The sequence below is a fragment of the Haliaeetus leucocephalus genome, unplaced genomic scaffold, assembly GCF_000737465.1.
Source record: "Haliaeetus leucocephalus isolate CR32 unplaced genomic scaffold, Haliaeetus_leucocephalus-4.0 Scaffold273, whole genome shotgun sequence".
NCBI lineage: Eukaryota > Metazoa > Chordata > Aves > Accipitriformes > Accipitridae > Haliaeetus > Haliaeetus leucocephalus.
In genome coordinates this window covers 8,599,624-8,626,040 of record NW_010972709.1, presented here as the reverse complement: position 1 = coordinate 8,626,040, position 26,417 = coordinate 8,599,624, and the positions used below count along the sequence as shown (strand labels likewise).

General features: G+C 45.5%; 1 protein-coding gene across 1 annotated transcript in view; it reads right to left on the bottom strand.

Moving 5' to 3' along the window:
* NFATC2 (nuclear factor of activated T-cells, cytoplasmic, calcineurin-dependent 2) overlaps nt 1–26,417 on the bottom strand; it is a 67,227-nt gene that overhangs the window by 33,176 nt on the left and 7,634 nt on the right. The window contains exons 2-3 of the mRNA XM_010569785.1: nt 17,177–18,203; nt 15,625–15,793 (exon numbers count right to left, since the gene is read on the bottom strand). Coding sequence (XP_010568087.1) covers nt 15,625–15,793; nt 17,177–18,203 — 1,196 coding nt within the window. The remainder of the gene's footprint in view (nt 1–15,624; nt 15,794–17,176; nt 18,204–26,417) is intronic.

Genomic DNA, 26,417 nt, shown 5'->3' with positions numbered 1-26,417 from the left:
AGTTATCAACACCTATTCCCCAACTTCCCAAATCCAGCCCCAAATACCAGCATCAACTTCTGGAACACTCACAGCATTGCATTTTCTGCCCATCAGCCCCTTCCCCCAGGGAGGATGTCCCTTTTAATATCTGCATCTCCACCCTACAAACCTTCCTGTCTGCAGAAATCTTAAATAGTCTTAAAAGGAAATACGTTCTTGTTCTCCTGAAATCACTTATGTGGGCCGGCGTTGATTCACTGCTCTTTGAAACTCATCCTTCCCCCAGTTGTTGGTTCACCTTCAGCCATTCCTCTTGCATTGCAGTAAAATATTATCTGTACAGGTAGAGATGGCATTTTTGGTCTGTGACTGTACAGCACAAGGATGTCTTAGCTGACCTTAGAGACTGGGACCTCTAGGGTTCAAAGACGTAAACAGACTCTTCTTCTGTACTAAATAACATTTTCATAAACGGCATTTGCTGCAAGAGAAGCAAGAAAGCCAGAATGCCTCTATAGGCCAGGAGACGAGGAAATTTCTCCTTCTTTATTAACGTTCAAAATTACAAATCAAACCATTCTAAATTTCTCACATAACCAAAAATGAAAACCAGACATTTATCTACCGCATAGCCAGTGATCTAGCTGAAAGGGAACTTTATGGTCTGAGACATGGTAAATTTGTTTTCAATTATTCCATCCACATGCAAAACCTTGATGAAGCCATACAAAGCAAATAGTACTGGAAGATCAGAGAAAAGGAAGATTAAGCTAATGGTATTCATGGCCAAACCGGTTTTTTTTTCTTTTTTCTTTTCACCAGTCAGCAGGAGGTATCTTTGCATAGAAGGATTAATTCCCCCCTGGAAGGGGACCACATGCAGCATCAATGCAATCCTGGCAACCTTCCTTCAGTATGGCAAATGTAAAGCGACACTCACTCTTCTGAGCTATCATTACTCATCTAGCACATATTTGCGAGGCATACAAAGACAGGGTCTATGCCCCAGAGACCTTAGAACCCAAGGGCCCGAATTTGCAGCCTCCACTCACATGAATAGCTCCATTGAAGTCAACAGGCCTTAAGTAGGGGTTGTGCAAGAACGAATTACAGAATCCAGCCCAGCCGCAGCTCAGACACCTACGATAGCTCACTCACACAGGCGCTTCGGGAGATTGTGAGGACAGAAAATAGGGTACAAGGCTTTGTGCAAACATGCCAGTTGGCTCTGGGAGCAAGGTGGAGGAGGAGCAGAGCTGGACTGCAAGCACAAGGCTTGGTATTGGAGAAGCAGCGCTGCCAAGAATGTGATAAATACGGTGGCAGTCGTGGGGAGACTTAGAAATGCACAGAGTGTATAGAAGATTAAAGGCGACAGAGGTCAAAATGATAGATCTGGGAACAGGCATGAATGTAGGGATCAGCCCCTGGTTATCCACAGGGGCCCATTAAGCCCAGGTTCTCTGGGAGCCATACTGAAACTCATCCTAAGAACGGTACTTTAAAAATCCAAGATTTCCTGGCCTTCAATGAAAAGCCGCTGTATGACCAAAAGCCATCTTATCCTTACAAGGGGAGTGAGAAGAGTAGTTTTCAAGTACTGAGCATGTTCATTGTCATGCCTGACAGAGTAATTCTTTGTGGATCCAGTAAGATGACAAGAGGATCCTTTGGACTGGAACGGTTATTACAGTGACAGCAAAGCAGCTTTTGCTCTGCCCTTTGTCCAGGCAGAACAAAATCCCAGAGTTATAGGTGGGAGACTGGGATGGAGGAAAACAGATAATAAATTACAGAAGATGATTTGCCCCCAGTGAGCACAGTCAGTAGCAGCTGTAACAGAACTGGCTGCGTACACAGTTTTTCATACTGGCCACCTTTAAAAGTAATTTTAAGTGGTGTTTTTGCGCATGTGTAGAATGAGCTCCCAAGGTAAAATTATTCACGGTCTAATAATAGGTATGTCTGTGGGTTTGGGTCTGTATAAATGTATACGCACTTAAAGAAGAGGAGAATTGATTGCCTGCTCATATGGCAACGTTTGTATCATCTGCTGGGCAAGGGGGTATAAAGCACATGGTAAAAGGCCTTCTGGTCCTTCACAGGACCAGATTTTAAATCAATTGTTTGATCAGTGGAAGAAAGTAACATAATTATTTGGTAATTTATGACATTATGGCAATGCTTTGGGATGACATTACTGTAAAATCAAAATAGAATTATAAAATGCAAATACAAAGAAAAAATATATGTAAGAGACAGGTGTCTCCATTTAAAAGGGTGTGTCCTCACCATGAATTAATTGATTATGTTTTAAAGGATAATACAGGTGATCATTTACCATAAGCATTTCCATCTACCTTTCACTTGCTGAGAACACATTAGGATGACTTAGGAACAAAAAATGAAGATGGACAGCCCACAGAAACGCTTCAGGAACTTAACTTGAAGTAGCTAACCCTACTTTGCAGGGACAGAAACGAGACAATATTTCGTGCTGCATTTTTAAATAGAAAAATTCATTGTGAGCTAGAATGAAAGAACCTGTTAAAGCTGTATTTCAGATATACGTCTCTCCTGAAAATTGAACTACTACAAGAGACTGTTACTCTCAACAAACACTCACCTCCAGTGTGCTAGGCAGCTGCTTTAGCGTTTAACCGTAACGCTGATCTTTTCTTTGGTGGAGCAAAGAAGGAGCAAAAGTGAGCCTTAAAGAACCCTACAGACAAGTGAAGACTTAAAATATTTTCTAAATGATAACTTCAATTCATTTTTTCCTCCCTTAGCAACAACCAAGCCGCTTGAAAGTCTCGGGTTTTCAGTCCTACTCTTCTGCTCATCTCACGGGAAGGGAGACGGCAGCTCAGCCTGCAGCTGCCCGAGGGGAGGGCGCAAAGCCCTGCAACGGGAGTTTCGGCAGAGACGAGAACAGAGGACCAGCCCCGCGCCAAGGTGTTCCTTTACTCATTTTCACTCTTCTTTCCGTGAAGAAAACAAAATCATCTGGATTTCAGTTTCAAGGGAGTGAGAATCGAGAAAGATTTATGAATACATAACTCTGGGAGGAAATATTTTTGTGTATTATAAGGTGACCTATTCACAATAAAACTCCCCCAAACTGTATACAGATCGAGCTGGAAAAAACCCAACTCCTTTGAGTCACATTTGCCACAAGGGGAAAGAGAAGCCAGACATGATGTGTACCTTTCCATACTCTATTTTGGGATTTTAAGATCCTATTTCTTTCAGTTGAAAGATTTTTCTTAAAACTTTGCTTTTGCATAACTCTTATAATATTAACATAGCCAGACATGGGCTGGTCTGTGACCTGAGGAAATGCAAAGCACTTTGGCAGATAAACAAATAACATCATTCAGAAAACAAGGAGACTTTTCTTGTTTGGTTTGCTGCTATGATTGGGTTTCTAAACAAAATGGAAATGTGTGGCATGATTAAAATCACCATCTCACCTCTGCATAAATAAAATTCATTCATTCTCCACTCCATCTGTGGATCAATACTAGTCAAATTGGGGAGAAGGAGGTATTTAAGTGCCATTTTCAGGAAAGCACATGTAATTCTGCATGCAAAAAATGAGCAGATGTGCCTTTAGCTGCTGTCTACTGGCAGTCCAGTTACCCACCCGAACACAATTCCTGTGACGGTAACAGCAACCGCAGCCATCGAGACCACACATTAGGCATATGAAACAACGCTTCTTTTTTTTCCTGCACTATTTCAAAACTCAGGTCTTCTTACAAACTGAGACCCCCAGCTCCAAATATACAAGCACTTAAAGCCAGAGTTTAAAATTCACATCTAAATCTGTCCCTACCCCAGTGTTCAGATGAACCAAACCCTGCATTCGTGTAGTTGGCATTGCCTCTGGCTGTGGGGATTTAAAAACAGAGGTTCACCTTTGCTGTGCTGCATGAATAGCAAATCTCTTCGCACAAGTGACGCCTGCAACACTGCTTAGTTATGCTGTCTGGTAACCAAGTGATAAATTGAGAGCAGAGTCAGAAAGAAAGGCAAATTCCTTAAAGATTCTGTAGGCGGTCACCTATAGATACAACATAAGCACATACAGGGGGACTTTAGTGAAACCTTCAGAATTCAGATCTTTGAATCTTGGACACATTTACTTGAGTTTAAGTATTATTATATTTTATATAGAATTACATTATTAGCAAGAGGAGGGAGGATTCAAAGGAGATAAGTAAGGTAACTTTTTTATTCTTAAATGGGGAAGCCAGGGCAGAGAGGTGCAGTGATTTGCTGGGTCCCACAGGTGACAAGCAGCCAAAGCTCGGTGAGAAACCCGAGGTCGCCATCCCCCTGTGCTCTGCCTTGCTGCAGGAGTTACCAACCTCGTTCTGCAAATGGCACGAACCCGCGGTAACACCGCTCACCGGCCGCAGCACCTCGGTTTCCACCAGTATTGCAACAGGTTTCAGAGCCAGATTTTCTTGGAGATTTCTAGTTTGGGTGTTGCACATCTGAAAGTCTGCATGCAAACAGTGATGGGCTTTGCAAGACAAAAGCAGGAGCATCTGCAAATCTCACGGGCACCTTTGAAGAGCCGCAGTGAGAACCCGTGCGATACAGACACCGATTGCCTTAGAGAGTAGAAGGGAGTAATTTGTTTCCCATTCATCCCACCAGGGCTTTGCTTGTCAGGAATTTAGGTCTTTCTCCCCTGGGAGGTATAAAGCTGCATCTTTAAAGCTGATTGCACACATCTTCCTGTCTAGACAACGCAAGCTACTGCCAGAAGGAAAGTATAAAATTGGGGAATGAATTCACTAGTCTTGGTGATTTTATTTGCTTGAAAGTAATCATCTCTCGCTTATTTCAGCTCACTGTAATGTGAGGCTTAGTCCATTAACCGCTGCACATTACTTGCTATCTCCCCGTGGAAGTCACTCCAGCTTCCCCTCGAAGAGGGTGTGCATGTGTGTGGTCAGCTTTGAGAACAGCGCCGGGGTGATTCAGATAGACCATCCCTGGCCGGTAGCGAAAAGTGGGAAAACAGAGCTCGACTAGCAACATTTAATTAGAAGCAAATACAAAGCCGCGTGAGAAATCGCTTCCTCCTACTGCTTCCCTTTTCCTGCTGTACCCAAGAAGATAAGAAAGCACCGAGAGGCTTGCCAGGAGCGGCACGTGGTTGTGGCACCGGCTGCCCTAGGAAGGAGCCCCAGCTCCCCCAACGCCCACCTTCCTCTAGAAACTGTGAGAGGCTGCAGAGTTAAACCCGTGTCCCAAAGCTTTTTGACACCACAAACTATTCCCTCGCTCAGACTCTTTGTCAACCCCGAGGCTGGGTTTTGTGTGTTTTCGGACACCCCGCAGCGGACGAGAGGAAGATGTGCTTGTCGGAATAGCCCCACCTTGGCAGAGCGCTTCTGTCGTGCCTGTTCAGCTCCCTTCCTGGTGGAAGCAACTCTGCGTCTCGGATTTTATCATTAATTCTCATCATTAATACCCTTTGGCTTCAACAATTTCAAGGAATTTGAGGGGAAGTCTTTACTCAAAAATACTCCTACCAAGATGGAAAATTTCACTGTATTGTCTCAGGGAGAGTGGCATATCAATAGCTGTCAGTAATTAAGACAAAGACCTCATCCGGACACCGTATCATGTAGCAGCTTGCCTGCCTGCTTTACTTAGAGCTGACATTGAGCAACAAAGCTGAATCTTGTCACATGTTTTTGTTCAATTTAATGTACTTGGGACGTAGCAAAAGAACGCAAACCAGAAGGAAATCTCTGCCTTGGTTCTTTTTGCTCCTTACCAAAGCAGTCTAAGAAGGCCTCCAAAGATAATCCTTTGCACATCTGATTCTGCTAAATGATGAGTTTTTATTATACTCAATTTTAAGTGTTTCTTATTTTGGTGATAATTTTGTCAAAATTCCAAGGACTGAATCTCATTTGCTCTGCTGCTCCTTACAGTAAATGACAACCAGACTCCCAGTGTCTAACTGGGATTTCTGCTTTCACGTGGGGTTAAAATACAGGTCTGGGACAGAGACAGCAGCTCTGGGGGGAAAGCAGTTGCGGGGGGAGTTGTTCCTGACTGTCTTGACACTGACCTTACATTGCAATGTAAGCAAGTTGTTTCCTCTCTGTGCCTCAGTTTCCCTTCCCCTACAAAGGGCTGATCCTATTTTCAAGATGCTTTGACTATCTCGACCAAAAGTTTAAAAAGAAGAGGTACTATGCATCTGACTACTGCACATATGCAGATATGGGAATTTGGAGATCAGATTTTCATAGCTGGGTGAAAATATGAATTTTTTCCTACTAAGAAAACCAGCTGTGTAATTAAAGAGCTTCCATTCACATTCATGACAAAAGATTCAAAATTCCCCCAGCACAAAAAAACCTCTCTCTGCCACGAGTAAATCAGAGGGTGCAAATCTGCTGATTTTGACAGAATCGCACTGGGGGAGTTTCTCAGCAGAGGGCTCTGCCACCGGTTAGCAAAGTCGTTCCCTTGCCGGCTGTCGGAGACACCATGGGAACCAGCCTCAGCCCAGCTGGAGCAGAATGAAGGGTGGCAAGCAGAGCTGCTTTCTTATCACCTAACCTTGCAGCTTCCTCTGCCACAGTCCGTTCATCCTTCCCGGCAGACAAGCGAGGCAGCGATGCTTCAGGTGCAGCCCCAGGAGCATCATACTGTGCAGCCAAGACGTGGCACAAAGCTTGAGAGCAACCGTGCTGACAAGGGGGAAGATGGGACAAGCGGTAGCAGCAAGAGCACCTTGGAGTTACTCAGTTCAGCCTGAGATGATGGATTTGGCTGCAATGAACCAAATCCCCAGAGCTGAGCCCTCTGCCAGGCCTTAGTGCCGGGCCTCCTGTGATGCAGGTTTGGGGTCCAGGAACCATAGCACAGCCTTTGCTCAGGCACTGACTATTTGACTGAACATCAGCCAGATTTTGGAAAGGATCTTGGCCAAAAAGCATTTTTGGAAAAAAGAAAAAAAAAGAAAGGAAAAAAAAAAAAAAGAGAGAAATAAAAGCAAGCCCCAGGAGCCTCTCTCCTCCCCAGTTTCTTTCTCATGCTGAAACCCACAACGCAAGACATGCTCAGAGAGAGTAACTCAGGTCTGCCGGAAGCATCAGGGTTTCAACAGTTGTTTCCGAATGACATAGAGACCCTAGAAAATCTTCACCAAGCAGCAGCAGGCAGGAGGAATCCAGTCCCTTTCCCCCTGAACAGCCATTAGCCCAGCAAGCGTGATGCTCCCCCGGACGTGGGAGACCCAGGTGCGAGTCCTCGCTTGGCACGAGGCACTTCCAATTCAATAGACATCGGTCTTGAGAGAGGAAGGGAGGAACTGGAGGCTTAGCTGGACAGTGAAGCCCCTGAACAGAGAGATCAGATGTGAGTTTACAGGACACTATCCACCCTGCATGAACTTCTCCTGTGGATACTCGAGAGCGCCCTGAATGGGATGAGTTATGTCCGCATCACTGCTGCGCTGGAAGCGTCCACATTCATGGCAAACAGCCATAAATTCGAACTTTGGTTTACTGCGCGCTGACTCCCCCATGTACAGTCATGCAGTGAGAGCATACATGAAAGAGTAGCCTAAATCTTGCATCTGCCTAATCCAAGCATACTTCTAATCCAATGACTAACCCAAGCCTTCTGCATAGCACAGGCATCACCCTCAAACCAGTTGGTGTACTCTCCTTGCCCTCACCTCTGCCAAAATTACTTTCCATCAAAAGCAATGTTTTCTGAATTGGCTCAAAAGTTTCAGTGAGAGCTTTTCATTCACTCAAAGCAGGGAAAATCCCTCTGCGCCCTCGAGGTACATGGTTCACTGATCATCTGCCCTGCACCTCTGCATCCCAACTGCACCATGGAGCAATCCTGCCTGTCCTCTTAGGGGCGAGCTGCACTCGCTCAGCCATAACATCTGGGTGACAGCGTCCCTTTCACACAGGGGGATGCAGGCCCAGTTTAAAGACTTTAAGCAACAGACGATGCAACTTATCTCCAGTTAAGGTCTCCCACTAGCTAATTATCCTCACTGTTATCCAGCACTTCTCTTCTTGCATTATTTAGAGAAAGCACACAGGTCAGCTCTTCCTCTAATCTTGGTTTATTAGATATCATATTTGATATTCCCTGTTTTTCAGTCCAGTCTCACATCTAAACAAAAGCAAACATCAGGCTTATCTGTGTTATCCTACACTACTTTTGATTTATCTAGCCATTTCATTTCCTCAGTGGCTTCACTGAGCTTTCAGATACATAGATCTCAAGGTACAGCCAAGCTATCGGTATGCTAGCAGTAGAGTGTGAGGGGTACTGACCTACTGACCTACCCTTACGCTTGATGGGATATTAGTTTTGAAAAGAATTTCCCAGATGTCCCCAAAATCTGCATTTTTGGCATTGCACATCTATCCCTGCATTAGCACATGTAACGACAGTAAATATATCCGCGACCCAACAGCTCAAAGCTCAAGAGGCAACTACAATCATCACAGTTTTGCAAACAAGCCCCATAGTCCTGCAGGTAAATCAGGCATGAAACGTGCAGTCAATCTGTCACACACTGTTCTCCAATTGGGGGCAGAAATCCCTGCAAGAGCCAAAAGCTGCCAAGAGCCTGTGCGAGGCCCCCGCTCCCTAGAAAGGGGAAGGCCACGAGAATGGTACAAAGACATTGCACAGCATGAGCTGGCTCGGCTGCACAAGCCCAGCACAGCCTGCCCACGAAGTGCAAACAACATAGGGCTTCGTCCCGGACCTCAGACTTCCCCTTCACTGAACAGGGGGAGTTGGGAAGATGGACAGAAAAGGACAAACTCAACTCCTCTGACGGGCCCTCAAGAGTAAATCTTCCTGGGCAGGCTGGTTTGGGTTTCAGCAGGAGCGCATCTCCAGCCCAGCCCTACTTGTGAGAGTGTGAATCATGGTATCAAGCTGTGATTTGGTTTTAAGTTTCCATCAAAGTTGTGGTTTCACTAATACGCAAAGGAATTAGTTGAATGTTGGAAGTCACATACAGTTAAAGTCAAGGTCCCATGTGAAGCCTAGGCTAGAAAACAATGTCTCCTTTGACTTAGAAACCACAAGAAAACACATACAGCAAAATTCAAATATAAAAGGAAAGTGGAACATACGTTTGTTATTGTAAAGCAGCTCCTGTGTGCTCCATTAACAACTCTACCATTCCAGCTTCTTTTTAATTAAAAAAAAAAAAAAAAAAAAAAACCCACACAGTGAAAGTCATCCAAATTTTAAAAGTTAAAACCCAGGGGAAAGTTGGGTCAACTGTGCTGAACAGGAGCCCCTCTCTGTACAGCTTTCCTGCTTTAAAGAGGAGAAGCGAGGAGGAGACTAGCACACACAGCCGCGTGATGGGTCGGGGGTACCCGCTGCCCTCCACTTCAGCACTGGGACTTTGTACACCTGGTCCACGTTTGGATGTTGTACCAAGTTAAACAGCTGTGTAATGTATTTAATTTTTACTGTTACAATCAAGCCAGTAAAGGAGGTGTAATTATGGCAGTAGGATGATCGCTCATAGCAGAATTACCTCCTCCCCTTTGCTTCTGAAATTAAGCCCACGGGGGGACGTCCTTTTCCACATTCACTGCTGCCAGTGGAAAGCTGACTTGTGCCCAGTTTGCCCATTACTGCCACGCTGGAGGTTACTGCTCCTGAACCTCTGTTAGAGGAACTGTCAACAGCTTTTAGTGTTGTGTGTGCCAAGAACAGAAGAGACTGAAGACCTCACCGACGTCCAAGACATCTGCATTGGCAAGGCTTTTGTTAAATAAATACAACTCCCACATGATTTTAGGATAGTGGCAGCAGGCAGGGACTGAAGTCTCAGTCCACTTGTGATATCTCCCCCCTCCTGCTGTGGGGAAGAGATGGGGAAGGAGTCGTCCCCGATGCTCTGACCTGAAGGAAACATTCCCTCCTCTCTCCCAGCCCCGTTCCTCAGTTTAACCCACCGCCTTTGACTAACCAGAGACCCCAGAACCCAGAGGAGTGAGTTTTTCCCCACCACTGATGCAGGGTGGGCTCTGGGCACGGTGCTGCCTCGGAAAACTGGGGCCCCGAGTGACCAACGTCCTCAGCTGCTCTCGAGCACTGCAGCCTCGGGTTGTCCTGAGCGGATTCGATTATCTGACGCAAGCAGTGGAAAAAAGCAGGTTTGTTGATGAAGAACGGAGTTAATAACGTGGTGGAAGTGAGAGAAACAAAGCGAGAGATGCAAATGAGCTACCGGTTACTTATGTGCTGGTTTTCATTCAGAAGTATTTGAGCCTTTTGTAAAGGTAAGTCAGAGAAGCAATACATCAGGGGAAGGATTTGCTGAGATGGCAATAAAAAAAATCCAAAATGCCAGAATTAGGCACACTACTTTGAGAATATGACTACAAATTACTGTGCTGAAGAGCTACGTAAAATACCAGCTTCCTTGAGGATTGTTTACGGCAAGGTAAGTCTGAAACACACAGGTGCTTAGGGAAAAAATTAGAAATAATAAGAAAAACAAAAAGAAGTAAAAAAGCCTATATTTACTCTTTGACCCCAAGACTTAGCTGAGTTCTCATAAACAGATTTTTAACAAAATAGTATACCTCAGCCTCTCTACAGTCCATGGCAGATGTACATCTGAAATCAGTGCCCTGTGACTCAATCATATGAGGTGAATGCTGCAGCAAATCACACATTTATCTCACAGTCCCAGAGGACTTCAGAATGTGGGAAGACATTGGTGTGAAATGGGTTTGTCTCATTTATACCCATGCGCTGCAACACGTGTAAAGGCAACCACTTCTAACGAAACGAGTACAGATCAGCTATCCAGGTTACAGTTGGACAATCATTTGCATAAATCAACTGCTCATCTTCCCTAAAAGCTTTTCCTTCCACTTCCCTTGAGGGAAGGACAAGAGTTCTGCTTAGAACTCCCTGATATATCACACAACCATGTGAAATAACATTTCCATCTTGAAAAGAAGATCTAGCTTCATGCAAAGCAGTAGGACAAAACCAGAACCACTAAGTTTAATGAATATCTTCAAAATAGTATTTTTATGGCTTTTAAGGGACCACAGACTCTGCTTGACCATGAAGTGAAGCTCATCCAGACCCAACCTTTGCTACTGAAAAGATCTTTCCTTCTCATCACTGCCTTCAACAGTTCAAAGACAGCAGAACCTTTGCTGAAGAACTAAAAAACTTGTCTCTCCCTGAAGCAGAGAGCTTCTGATCACCACATTTTCCTGTGGGCAGTAGGTGAAAGACACCTATGCCAGCATCCAGTGTTACTGAAGTGCTACCACATGCCCTGTTTCCCCTGGACAACAGGATAGTGAGCAATGCCAACAACCCAAAAATTTTACTTCCCTTTAAGAGGTGGGAGCTCCTAGAGGATTATTGAAAATAATGCTGGGAGAGATCTCAAGGAATCATCTAGTTCATCTCTCCTATCCCAAGCAGACTTCAAATATGTCCATGTCCTTCCTAGCAGATATTTGCCTAAAAGCATGCAAAGATGGAGATTTTTACCCCTCTGGGCAGGGCATGCTGCTGCGGGGTGAACTTGGACAGAGCTAGGTTTGTGTTTGGATTGCCACCTCTATCCCAATCACATCCATAAGCTCTCTACACAGGAGCAGTCACTGCCCTTCCTAATGGACAATCTCTTCCAGAGCCTTGACTGGAGCAGCTGGGGACAAATAAGCAGCTGTTCCTCAGCTTTGGTGAAAAATTGTTGGACACTAATCATCCCTACCTCTCCTCTGCAGTCTCAGTGACCGGGTGGACCTGCAAGATGGTAGGTGCATGCAGACTTCAGCTTTGTCCTTGCTACGCAGGATTTCCTTGCTGTTCTCAGTGACTTAACACCTAGGGAATACTCACACTGGCATTCAACTTACATCCCTAAAATAGAAACCTGAGTTTCTCTATGGCTAACAGCAAGCTGTAGTTTCCTCCCAAGAGTGACTCAAACACCTAAACTGGGAGCCTACGCTTCTCCGTATGACTCTAGATGGCCTCTGAAGCTAATTGGCGTGAACATTACACAGCATGCATGGCTTCTCTCTTCCTCCCCCAGGCAAACAAAGTAAATGCCCTCTTCTGTGTGGCCCATCTAGCCAGAGGTTTTGATTAACCAGACTCTTCTCCTGCCATACTTGGAGTGCACAACTGGTGCAGAGTCTTGTGCACAAACTCTCGGGGCTAGACACGTGAAGAAGAGGAAGCAGCATCAGAAAGATAAACCACAAGATAAGGCCTGGAGGATATGAGATCTGCTGGTCTGTAGCTTCAGAGCACCCAAAAGAAGAAACTTGCATGCAAAACGCAGTTTTCAAAAAATAAATATTGCAGGCCAACACTGTGCTGCAAAAACTAGCCAACATCTCTTCCTCCAGAAGGTTCAGCTGGGTAATTAGTCATGTGGAGGGTTAATTTAATGGGAAATTTAAAAAAAAAAATCAGATTTTTTTTTTTTAAAAGGAGTTTGTATTTTAGAAAAAGTAATCAAAATATTGGAAAAGCAGTATATCAAAAGTGGTTGTAAAATGTACGGGACATGAATGGGACATTCAGCCTTAGTACAAATCCCACCACTTTGGTGAGCCTCTCTCACTCAGGGCAAGCTTGGCTTCTCAATGTTTAAGTCCAAATGTCTAAGAGACAGCACTGCATTCAAGAAAGTTGCTATGGAGAGGTCCTAGTGCTCCAGAAAAATCCCAAGGGTGGTGTGTTCACGTCTGTCATTCAAGAAGTGCTGTGGGTGCGCAGCACCAGGTCTGCAGCAGGCAGCAGAACCCCAGCCCTGTCACCCCTGCGTCAACACTGCCATTCCTGGGGCCAAACACACTCAGAACCTGTTGAAAACAATTTAATTTCATTTCCTTACAACCAGGTGCCTTTAACTCATGCAAACTTTCCTCAACACAGCGCCTACCTTTTTAAAATCTCTCCTGTTTCATTTTCTCTGTTTCTGCACTGTTTGCATCTGACAAGAACACAAAAGTTAAAATTCACTGAGGGGAAAGAAGGAAAAAGAAAAAGAAACCTTGAAGCCAAATAACTTATGACATGAAAGCTTTGGATTTTACTAGCCTTCCCAAGTTTCAGATGTCATAAACCATACAGGTGCAACTATCTCATTGCTCGGCACCCATATGAACCTTGTTATGTTAAAGTGAACACAAATCCAACGAATACTTCCAGGTTTATAATAAGCCTTCATAAAGAAACTGTCCATATTTTCCCCATATGCAAGCACAGCTGTGCAGAGGCACATCTGCTCGGGAAACTAACATGGATCCTTGAATTTATAGTTTAAGATCCTTAAGCTTGATGGCAAATTATGATAAAACTAGGAATATCAGTTCCTGTCTCCAGTAGAAAATATAAATCCCTCTCTGATTGATATTGATTACAGGAAGGAAACAAAGCACTTATATTTCCCCATGTCACGAGAAACTCCTTCATTGCAATAAACATCCGGTTGATAGGAAGATCTTGGGAAGGTAAATGATACTATACTTGTAAGCAAACTGAGAAAAGAGCAAGTGCTGATTGGCCATATAGTTCATACAACCATGTAGCTTCAAACGCACCACAGCAGGCTAGGAGTTTGTCAGATTCATAAACTAAAAAGATGGAATATATTAAGGTATGTCAAATGTGATTGCTATTTATTATTTTCCTGCACCCTTTACTCAAATATCCAGTCCGTATATGCAAGTCCAGCTCAACCAAGTAAACAATTTCATTGATTTAACAATTTATGGCTTGATTTTAAAAGGGAGTGAGCCTCCAGGGGAATATCTAACATATGTTTGAAGTTAATCACAAGCCAACAGAGTGAAATAAGTGGTATTGATCACATGCTTAAAATTAAGCATAAATTTCAATGTTTTCCTGGTCCAGGCTCGCCATAGCAAGCCCTATGTGTGACAGGAGCATGCGTAGGATGCACCCCAACTTGGCTTAGCAAAAGTTGTAGCTGTGGACGATCCGTACAGTTGCCATACATCATTACCAGCAATATCGCCCTGAAACCTTGCAACACCGACCAAAAGCCCGGCTTTCTTTCCTGAATGGCACTGGCTGAAACGAGGAGGAAATAAGTGAAAAGACTGATGTGGCCCCAAATGGCTACAAGCGCACCTACTCAGCCATTATTTTACATTACCCTTTGAAAGGTGAAGGAAAAGCCCTTCACTCTCCACAACAGAATAAGGGTTCAGCTCATCCACCCCCCAGGTCAGCAAAGGGCCACATTTTGTTACCTCCATCACTGTCAGCTTGAATTTCATTCACTGGTTTCAACAGGCTGACTTCCCTTCTCATAAGCATAGCTAGGACCAGAACTGGACTCTTTAGGGCAGTATAAATGATACCTCAAAAGAGATATAAAATTGTGTTTCTGTAGTGACATCAGCCCAAATCACAAGGGAGCTCCTGCCTAAATTAATGCACCCTTTCGCTATAGCATTACAAAGCCAATAAACATGTCCTCTCTATATTTACAGCTTTACGGAGGCCAAACTTTTACTTGAAATCATTCCCACTGCTATGTAATTATCTCGCCCTGCTCTCTCCTTATCACACAGCTACTACAGCTAGCACAGGTTTCCCCTCGGTGGCGTACATCCAGGACAAAACGAAGGCAGCGTTGCCACAGATGACAAGCAGAACTGCATGCAAGGTGGGACATGGCGTCAGCAAGTTACATATAAACCAGATTGAAATGGATGTACTGAGTGCTTGAATTACACGCAGGTGAAATTCGCTGACCTAAATTTAAACAGGCTTAAAATGAGAAGTTCTACCACGTAACCAGAGGACAGGAAAAAAAAGAGTAAAATTGCTAAGGAAAAAGCAAACGCATGAAAGACATTTCTAGCAAAAGGCAGCTGTTAACTCTGGGGAAACTCCAGTTTAACATCCATACCTTCCTAATCCAACCCCCATCGAGGTTCATGAAGGTTGCTCTGCTTTTCTCAAGCGAATGTGCAGGAGTCGTATACAGTTTGGCTGTACCGACCGGAGAGGAGCCGAGGTTAGATGCAGCCAGAAACACAGGTAGCAACTCTGCTGCGTGGACTTGCTCTGCAGGAACGTGGGGGACCACGGCTCCAAAACCCTCGCTCACCGCCGGCAGAAGGATGTGGTACTGCAGACCTAACGCGATCTGCTAGTTATTTTAAATCTGAGTTTGGTAGGTCACTGAGCTACGCTGAGTGTGAAAGCCAGGCTTGATGTTTGTACATTTTGAAAGCCCCAGTTTACACAGAAGAGTCTGTTATCATGATAAAATGGGCTCAGATGGAGTTCAGGACAGCTGGGCTTCTTATGACAGAGTTGGGTCACAGGAAGTTTAACATATAGCCCAGAAAAGGTGGCAAATATTTTGCCTAAGTTTCTGAGCTTTCACAAGCTAATCTAAACCAACTTTCCAAACATCTAGGACTTCGCCACAGTTCAACTTCACTTTACGCACATCTACAAGCACACCCAGGTTCACATGGTCCTCCTCTTTCAGGGTCAGCCCCCAGCAAGACTTTCAGAAATGAACTCCCCCCCCCCAGTTTCCCTGTACGGAGTTGTTCTCCAGTCCCTCACCTGGACGACGGGGTGGCCTCCGGTCGGTGCCTTGACGGCCCCTCGGCTTCCCTCCGTCTCGTAGTGTGCCCGGTGGTGGGGCTTCGGCTGTACCTCGATCCGCAGCTCGTAGGAGCCAGACTGGCTGGAGAGCGGCCACTCGAGGGGCGGGAGCGACTGGACGGGCAAGCTGGGCAGAGAGAGACCACACCAGTTGAAACTCTTTAGCGCTTTATTTCTCAGAGCCCTCATCCCTTCTTCCTCCAAGTACCCCTCCGGGGCTGCTCTCGCTGAAACATTTAGGAATCTGCTATTAATTTCAACGAGAATAAGCCATCCTGCTCACATTTGATTGCAAACTCTGCTGACATTCACGATGAACACAATAATTCCTGTGGGCCCATCTCCTTGCAGGAGAGAATAGAAGGAGAGAATATTTCTATTTCTTAGAAATAGCTGTAGCAGTTATATTTTTTCAGAGATCCCCCTCTTTTACCTAGCTTTTGCTGTGCGTCTTAAACTTTGATCACAGAACATATAGTGAAATATTAACTCCACCTACCATTACTTACCAGTTGTGCAAGTTAATAATCTTTATGATTTCCATAAATATTAAAAAGCACACAGATAAAATGCTAAATATTCTTACCTGATACTAGTTTTCCTGTTACCGAAATGCACAAGGGTTTATAACATGAAATTAATACATTGAAATGTACAACTAGACCTCACACTGGGTTTTAAACAACTTCTATTTTGTTAGCACAAACTGCTGCCAGGACCGATCTAACAAGCCAAGGAAAGTCACAGCCCACGTTCTTCACTCGCAGTTTGTGTTTAGCAGGTCGGGAGCAGCACGGGATAACGTCAGCGTGGGGACAACCTTGCTGCCGAGCGGGATGGCAGGGCTGACAGGGTGCCAGTGGTGACCGCAAGTGGAGTCACGCATTTGGCAACCTCGGTCCTGGCAGTTGTGCACCGCTCAGGGTCCAGACCTGCACGCCGCCAGCACCAGACAATGGAGGGAGTTGATGAGGGCAGCGCCAACGGCTGAGATTTGGGTTAAATGACAATTAACAAATTAACAACCAACAATAAGTCACTTGGGGTTGACTGAATGCTCAGTCTGACTTGGAGCAGCGTGCTCTATTTTGAATCAGGAAATATCTAAAGTATTTCCACCCTTGGTGGAAATTTGTAAGCGAGACATTCTCTGAATTTAGAAAAGCGATCAAACCATTTTCTTTAAAAGCAGCGGGATTGAATGAGAGCATTTAGCCTTTGTCAAAGGCTGTCTGCAATCTGCTCTTTAGACAAATAATTTGGAAATCTGAATTTGTCATATGCTGTGCTTTCAACAAACCTCAGCTTTGATGATGTTTCTTCCAAACCCAGATTTTTTCATCTCTCGGAATCATAATGGATTGGGCTCCCATCAACCAGCACTGTCCCTGAGCACTTAGCTCTGGTTTGCAGCAAGATCCGCCCAAGGAAACCCTCCCTAGGGATCATCATGCATGACAAAGGACATCACACCATGAGAAAACACACAAGCACAAGAAGCACTACGTACCTGCAGATAGGTATTGCAGGCACCAGTTGCTTTGTCCAAGATGGAGGTACCAACAAAATTGATTCTGGGGCTGAGTTTCTCCTGTCCTCCTGCTCGCAAGGCCCGTGGAAGTCAACAGTCTGAAAGACGTGACACGGAATGCTGTTTTTGTGGGAAGGCATTGATGAAGGATCAGGGCTGGTTTTCCAAATTTTCGTGGGAACACCACAGGAAGGATCCGTAGGAAGGCTGTTCATAGCATCCATGGAAAGAGAAGCACTGGGCAACTGCGTGTAAGTAACTGAAGAGTTGTCTTCTCTCAAGGGGATGCGAGGAGAGGATTGTGGAGAGGGGGTCCTTGACTGTCGTGGAGAAGTGGAAGGCAGCTGAGTGCTGTAGAGCTCAGTGCAAGAATACCTCCGTTTTGCACCTGGTGATGAAGACCTTGAGTTGGGACAGGGTGATGGTGAATGTCGTCCCAAGCAGGTTTCCTCCGTGATGCTTGTTCGTGGTGACATTATTGGAGAGGTTCTAGGAGAATAATGAGTATGGATGTTTTGAAACTGTGGACAAAGGTCATCACTAGGACCATTATTTGGTGAAACACATGGTGATGTGCAAGGAGATACATTTGTCTCTGAAATGAAACTTGCAGAGGAGCCGCTACTAGCTGGGCTCAAACACAGTGGTTCTCTGTAGCCCTCAAAGCCAGGGACAGGCAGGGTAACCCTTGGGCTAGTGGTAGCTGAGTTTGACTGATGTTCTACCAAAAGAACATCTGTGTCTCTGCTGCGGAAGGGACCCCCTGAATGAATCAGTTCATGATATGGAGTAATTTCAATCCTAGGGCTCGGAGCAGAGGCCCCTGCAGCGTTGGCAGGGTGTGTAGGTGTTGTCCCTATGCTATCTGGCTGTCCATATCTGCCCATGGGATCTGCAGAAAGGCTAGAAAAAGGCAGGGGGCATGGCTTGAGGCCACAGTCCAAGACATCATGAGCGTATGTAACTCCAGAGGGTGGGCTGTTGGTTTTATGTGGAGTCGGTTCTTCTGGAAAAAGAAGGGTCTCTTTAAGACTATAAATATTATTACAGAAGCTGAGCAATCATGGATTAAAAAAATGCATATTTATAAACTGGTTGTGATCTGATATTAGGTAAATAGTTGTTTAATTCTTTTTAACTGCAATTAATGCTTGTGGAAAGTACTGGATTAACAGCCAGGGAAGCTCAAGTGCTCAGAGCAGATGCAGCATGGACAGAAGCACTGCAAACACCTCCACACCGCCCGGCCGGGCTCCCTCTACCTGAGCCCTGAGCTAGAGGGATCACCTGGAAGGGTCAGCACCACGTCAGCCTCTCTGCCCATTTCAATGCTGGCCTTCCTACTCCTTCTGCCAAATACACCCCTCAGCGCTAATTGGGGTGTCGTGACTTTGGGCAACTTTTGTCAACTAGGAACTGGACTGAGACCATCACGTCACACAACCACTTCCAAATAGGTCTACCTAAAACCTAAAGGTTGAGGAACAGCTTTTGATGAAGGGAGAAGAACCCTTCTTACACGGCAAAGTCCAGTCAGAAAGGGCTTCATGAAACCAAAGCTGAGCTTAAGCTCTTAAATTAAAAACTCAGTTCTGTGTGATGATTTGTTTGGCTCCATATCATGTCAACAAGTTTTGGTGACAGGTTTCACATGCGAAAGCACCAGGTAATCAGAAAACACGTTCACAAATATTTTTTAGAAAAGAGAGGGAGAGATAAAAGGATCCAGCCCCATGGTTACAGGCAATCACTTTCCAATTTCAGCTCAAGGAATGTTTTGGCCAGAGAGGGATTATAAAATACAGGGTAACAGGTCCTAAGTGTTCAGTGCGACCCTCTCTCCTGGTGCAAAAAAATCTCAGTTTTCAGCGATACTCAGTCTTGCAAACTATCCCCAGGTTGCAGAGTACAGGGATGTTTTCTAGGCAACACAGAATTCCCACCAGCACCGCTGAGCCCAGTTCTGATCTCGCCTCAGCACCCCATGGGGTGCTTAAAGCCAGCGGCATCCGAGAGAGCAGAGTCGTGCCAGGTATCCCCTCGATGTACATCAGCTCCCGTAGTGTCCCCAGCCTGGGAGCTGAATAATATTTGTCATTACATAAAAGCATGCAAAATGCTATCAGGATTTTTTTATGTTTTTAGAGATTTCAATGTATCCAGCAGGAAATACCTGAAACAGCTCCACAGTTTGAGATTGATTCTCACTGATCTGTGCCCAGGGGCGAGCAGATAGCAAGTGTCATAGGTGAAGAGTATTTCATTTAAATATTTAAATAAGTGTTCCAGCATTTTCTCTAACTCCTACACTACATGAGGCAGCATTTCCCATGAGCAAGTAATATTGTACATAAAGCCAGGTAGGAGCTGACTGTGCTTTCTGCAAAAGTAGCAAAAGTTCGTAGTGAAACTTTTACATACAGAGAGATTGTGATTTAATTTCAGGGGGGGGGGTCTGTTCGTTTTCAGTTTTAAATGCTTCTTAGTGTGAGAGCAAAATCCTCCACTGATTTTTGACTACTACCTTTTGTGCTTAATGTTTTGCACAACCTGGAGAAAACTCCACAAAAAGAAGAAAATGTAGCAGAAAGTGCTGCGCCTTCGTGTTTAGTGGGAAACCCTGACAGCCAACCAAACAAACCAACACACAGAATGTCTATGTGACGGGATAGGAGACGACTGGGAGAGTCCAGCTTGCAGATTTCTTAAGGTTCCTCTGGCTTTTAATCCCAGCACACAGCTGTTTTGGGGATGGGGAAAACAGCAACGAGTAACTGAATTTTGAGCCGAACATATTTTTAGCATCGTTGATCTCAGATATCAGAGCTTTGGCATTCACAGGAATAGTGTGTCATTCACATCACTCAAACTCTGACGCATCAAGCCTAGATACTGATGCTACGATTCACTTTGAATAAAACTCATCACTCCTTCGGACTCAGTGGAGCAACACACCCCTCCGCAGTCACACAAAACATCAATCCCACCGCTTTCAGAAGAATCGCTCCAATTTATGCTGATGCAAGGGAGCAAAATCAGCACCAGGCAGAGTGAGGCTTGACGCCAGGACTCGAGGCAGGATTCGTACAGTGACCAGCAATCGCAGAAAAGCTCTCCGGGCTGAACAGCTTCACATCAGGAACAGATGACTGTTTCAGTTCCCCATTCAACACACCTACAGCAAAAGCTGCCCCCACCGTACACATTAAACCACATTACCTGTGCCAAATACACAGACAACAGGAAGAAAATTACAGCTCCTCACACAACACACGTTGAACAGCAAAGCTGGCACGTATAATTTGTGTTAAGGGGTATGGGGAAAGCAAACATACATTTGTATGTGAATGTGTAATTTTTAGTCTTCTGAATAACAAACACACACCACCGCCCACACTTTCTGCCTATTAAAAATTGGGCTTTAGATAACCCGAGTTTTCTTTGCTTTTCCCTGAAATCCTGTGTTGAAACAAGCGCTTTCATCCTTGGCATTCACGCGCCAAGAGGATCCACGTTCCAGATATTAATAACAATGTTTACGCACAACAACAAGCTGCAGCGTGCCCTTGCCTTCCTACGGCACTCCTCTGCAGTGCTTTACGGGCTGTGCAAACCGGGATTGCTCACCCAGCGCTCACAGGCAGCGAGCGAGGCAGGTACCCTTCGCCAAGCAGACAACACCCACAGCCTTCCGTAGAGCAAAAATATTTAGTTTCCCCCCACACGGCAAATTATCAATAAAGCAGGCAGCGGCGCTGAAACGCGGGCAAGATGGCAGACAAGAAAAAACCTTCGGACAGAGATGCCCAGAGGCTGAGGCTGCGTCTCCGGCATGGGAGAGGCTGCCGGCCCTGACTCATCGGCACGGCTTCGTCAGGACTCGGGGCTTGCGAGGTTTGGGGAGATCTCCCGACCGAGTTCCAGCCCTGCATAACTTCAGAGGTACAATGAAATCACTGTCCCGGGTGCTATTGCCCACGCCTGTGATGTCAAGGTCTGTCGCCATGGAAATGCCGGTGATGCTACAACGCAGGGCTCTGACCTCACCGGGGAGGGAAAAGGGGTGGTTGGGTAAAGCAGCAAGTGCTGCTCTCCCGAAGTAAACGGCTTTTCCATCAAAATCAGGAGAAATTCTGCTTTTTCCTTCAGTAGGAGGGGACTGGCTACCCTGCTCCCGGCCAACTTGGCTAAGGCAGGCTGGGGTTTGGAACCTGCTCGAGGAAGGGGCAGACCCAAGCCAACATCCCAGCTTCTCCAGGCGAGCACCGCGGGAGTTTGGTTTTGTAAACAATATCAAGCTCCTGCCTTTGAGAGGGGCAGCAGGGGACGGGGAGAGGTTGCTCCCCGGCAGCCCAGCTGCTTTCTCGCTGCATTTGCAGAGACCAGCAGGAACGTGGAGCAGCCCAGGGCACGGGAATGGCTCCAGGCAGATGGCCCCAGCAATACCCATGTTTCTCCCCGAGCTGCCAAGGTGAGCTCGGTTAGGGCGGCAGGAGCTGAGGACAGCAAACCTCACGCTGCTGGCGATGGCACGGAACAGCCCAGCCACCCGCCAGCTGAGCTCCCCGAGGAGGATTGCACCCCCTTACAAGAGAATAATTAGGTGACCAATCAGCCTAGCAGAGGTGTTTTTCAAGAAACGAAGCAGCTTTGAAACCTTTGTGCAGATGCCCCCGAGGTAGAGCTTCGCACCCAAGGTTGTGCCACCTTGAAGGGTTCATCTATCCCTGCATATTGCATCCAGAACACAGATGGAAGCACTGCTGCAAAGGACTGTCCTCTCCACCGCTTTTCCAATGGACGTCTTGGCAAACAGCACAGCAGCTTCAGCACAGCAGCTTCAGCACAGCTCCTCTGACACGCAGTTACAGTGCTTCCCCCCCCCCCTTCACGGGGACATTTCCCAGCCCGAGGTTTCACTGCTGAATCATCCCCTGATTCAGTACCAAAAGATCCTTCTTGTTCGACAGGGGGTTAAAAGAAAGCGAGCTTCACACCCAGACAACACTGGCACCTCTTCACGTTCTCGGTCAGCTTGACTGTCAGCAAACAGCCTAGTCCCCTGTGTCACCCCGTTCCCGTGAGCAGGGAAGCCCGACCTCCAAATCCCCTAGTATCCCACCCAAACTGCCTCCAAGCTGCCAGCTCTTATTCCCCCCTTTTTTTCCATAGCCTTTACCCAGTTACTAGTTCCCAAGACCATCTCTACTCTTCCCACAATAGGAAATAGAAGCAGGGCTCTGCATCCTACCATACTGCAAACAAACAGCAAACCAGCTCCTACAGACAGGCTCAGGAACGCTGCAGGCAGCTCCACCAACAATCTGGTGGCTGGGCAGCCTCCCCAGGTGGGTACCTTCAGCACTGCCCTTAGTACTGATTAGCTAGAAGACTTAAAACACAGGTGAAAAAGATCAAGGGATTTAAGTTTCAAAGGACTTAACCCTTGAGTTTAAAAAAAAAAACCAAACACCTCCTTTTCACACACCTCCGAAAGGCAGAAAGGAAAAGGTCCTGCTGGGCTCCAGAGATTTCCCAAGCTGGACGGGACGCACACCAGTGCGTGTGTGCACACATGGCTTTGCAAGGGCCCATCCTCCGCTGTTTTTTAAACAAGGCAGTAACTTCAAAGCCATTCAGTCGGCCAAATGTGACCTTGCCAATTAGCATGAAATTAGGGAATAACATCACCCCAGCAACTGCATTCCACGATGGGTTTGTACAAATCATCATCTAGGAAAAGCTAAAGATAGCCGCGTGTGGGACAAGGGAGGGCAGGGGGAGAAGTTCGGGTTTGACCTCACATCTGTTTGCTGCAGTGCAGCTCCTGGGATTTCAATGGAGTTCCTTATTTGCATAAGTAAAAAGAGTCCAAATTTTTTTTCATTAGTTTGCTAATTGTAATTTGAAGGGGCCATTGCAGAGCTTTTTTGCATTTTTCAAAAGCCAAGTCGTCTGTTATTTACGCTAGCTGCTTGGAAGCTCAAAGTGAAAGTTGGTTTCCTGAGTGAAATCTGGTATTCTCTGTTACATGTGCATATTTGTTTCCTCACTGCAGGGCTGCTGCTGAACACTGCCTCCTGTGTTACTGAGCCAGTCACCAGGACTGAGCTGCAAGCTTTTTTTTTTTTTTTTTTTTCCTTTTAATAGCTTTGTACTGGGGAGAAAAAGAAGGAATGAGGCAAATTATGCAGGGCTTGACACCTACAAGACGTGGCAACGTCCCTGGGAGCCTGGCTACAAACAAACAACCATTTAGAGGAATATTAATATTTATAGATGCTCCCTGCTTCCTCTCTCCGTATTATACATACATAGACCTTGTAGAGTCATATCACCAGATGCAAAGAGTCTGCTGAGCTACAGCAAAGGCTTGAGCCTATGAGAAAATACTCTTTCCCATTTGCATTCTCACCTGTTGTCTTAGGGCAGGATTTTATCTGGAATCTTATTTAAAGGTGGGGTTTGTTTGGATTTTCAGTTTCAAAACATCCCTCAGAGGATCAGTTCTCAGAAGGATTAACTTCAAATATTAAAAATTATGTGGCAGCTTTACCTATCAGTGGATCATCACACAGTGAACACAGAACAAGAATACATGCAGCGAGCTGCTGAAGCAGGGCAGTTGTCTGGCTTTTCAGTATTTTGTCTCTCATAGTGGCCAACAACAGGTATTATGGAATAATACACAAAGCAGTTATCAGAACTTACTCATCTGGGAGTCCTGTTTGTAGGAGCTAGTTCCAATGCTCATTGACTTTCTGTTAATCTTCCCCACTGAGAAACAAGGATAGTCAGCACCTTTCAAGCTTGAAACAAGCTAAAACTTGGGATACCACTAGCAGTATCTCCACATGTGTCTCTCAAGGGAATGCATCTAACACATTTTTTTAAAAAGAGACAGAAAACATCTTCAATGCCCAAGTGAAATCACAATTTCAACCTAACAGCACAGGATACCCACTTTACTCAAACTTCCCAAAGCCCGTTCACCTGGGCACATCTCTGAGTTCAGCCTGCTCATGGCAGATGTTTCTGATTTGCAAATGCTGAGATGATGATAGCTAATTAAAGTCTGGCAAATAAGGGTAAAAGTAAAAGGCAGATGGAAAATGGCACTTTGTACAGCACTCCTGCTTTTGGAAATGGTTGGCTTAGAGAGGAATATCTAATATTAATAATATTGACCGTTGCATTTTTATTTACCCTTTTTTCCCCCGTTGCTTTTATAGCAGTCCATGTTCCTGTTGTCTCAGGCACACATAAGCACTACTGAATGCCAACCGCTTTCAGTAAGGATATTTCTGGCATTTCCATGGCAACAAGTTGTGATATAGATCCTACTTTTAAAATACAAGCTTAGGTGGAAACTAATCCCAACCTTTTAAAAAATTGTTTATCTGAAAGAAACTTTCATCCCAATCTAATTCTAGAGCCCCAAATTTACTTTTTCTTCCCTAAAAAAAAAAAATTTTTTTTTAAAATTCACTTTTAGCATGTTTACAGAGATCTGTTATTACAGGATCTGTCGTGAGCGGTGGGTGGAACAGGCCAGACTCTGAGGAAATCAGAGCCTCTTTCAAACGGGCTTTGAATGTAGGAACCAGCCTGAAGTGCTGGGATCCAGAGACACTCCTATGGTTTTGGTTCCATTTTGAATCCTCCACTGAAAAGGACTTGTTTTCCCAAGTGCAGTTCAGACGAGGCCAGAATCGCACATGAACAACGAGCATCAGTTACCACCAGCATGTGGATAAAGCCCTTTCTCAAAATTTGAACATTTTCTGTTCTCGTGTAAACACGCTTTAATCTTTTGTACATTAAAGGTCAGGGATGTATACTGGATTGCTTACAGACTCTAGCTGGTGCCTTTTCAAAGTGAGAGAGAATGTTCTCCAGATTAGAATGCTAATATATATGGTTGTGATCTCTTTTTTCTTATGCTAATGATTTCCATCTTTGCAACAAACAAAATTACTACTAATTATGGTTTCCAGCCATTCAAATGTGGAGAAAGCAGGCTCAAGAAGGAAGTTACTTCTACTACAAGCATACGCTGCTCTGCATTTATGTGGTTTGAAGATTAAACTTTCTACCCCCCACCTACGTGCTATTATATTCTGTGGAACTTCCCACTTAAGACTTCACAGCAGTACGCTCTACTATAAAGATGTGAATAACACCAGCATCTGAAGCTTTCACTGGGATTTAATGTATTTCCATTAAAATCACTGACCCCTCCTCATCGCGGATTTATTTTAGCATGGTTTGATCTACATTAAACCTTGAAAGAAAATTCGGCTTTGTACGTTTCTTGACATTAACCATCGTCACTCAGCTTTGATGGTGGTGCACATCTTTATATTTAAACAAGTAAACAAAGAATAAAGCTGAGTAACAACTCCCCATTTCGCTAATGGCCCCACCATTCAGGCCTAACTGGTCTCCTCCTGCACTGTCCCCTAGGAAGGCACCATCTCTTCCTTCAAATGCCCTAAAGAAATGCCACCTCTCAGCTGTGCAGAATCAAAACATGTGTGTCTTAGAAACAATATCCCAGCAATTCTTCCCTCTGGGTCCTGTCTCTTTTGGCTTTGTCTGGTTTACACAAATCTCTATTTTATGGGATAGGAAGTATCGATTTTTAGTATCATCAACTGATGGAATTATCATTTAGAAAGTCAGGGAACACTGGTCACGGTGCTTTTGGTATTACAGATTTGTATAAACTCAGACAAGCAGGAGAACAGACTGCCACTTTTTTCTTTTTTTTTTTTTTCCTTAATTCAACTTAAGCTCACAGCGTTTGGACCCAAACTGGGATCTGGATCTCCCCAGCTCCCTGCCATCCAAGCAGGACGGCCGGACTCCTCTCGGGTGACCAACTCCTCGGGGCTCCTGGACCCGCTACTCAAGCCGCCTCTTTGACTTTCCAGAACACCCTCTACCACGACGATGGTGGTCAGAAGGAGCCCGGCCGAGCCGAGCTCTTCTCCTTCGCCTTCCCCAGCTGCTCTCTCACACCCAGGCGCACAACTCCGTGGATCAGAGGACGGTCCCGCGGCCCCTCTCGGATGCTCCGTCACCAGGCGGGGACCGAGCCGCTCGCCGCCCGCGACAGCGACCGTTCGCGCCCGCCCGCCGCCTCCAGCGGCCCCGCAAAACCCGACAAGCCCGGCCCCGAGCCCAGCAGCACACACACCGCTCGGCATCCATCGCC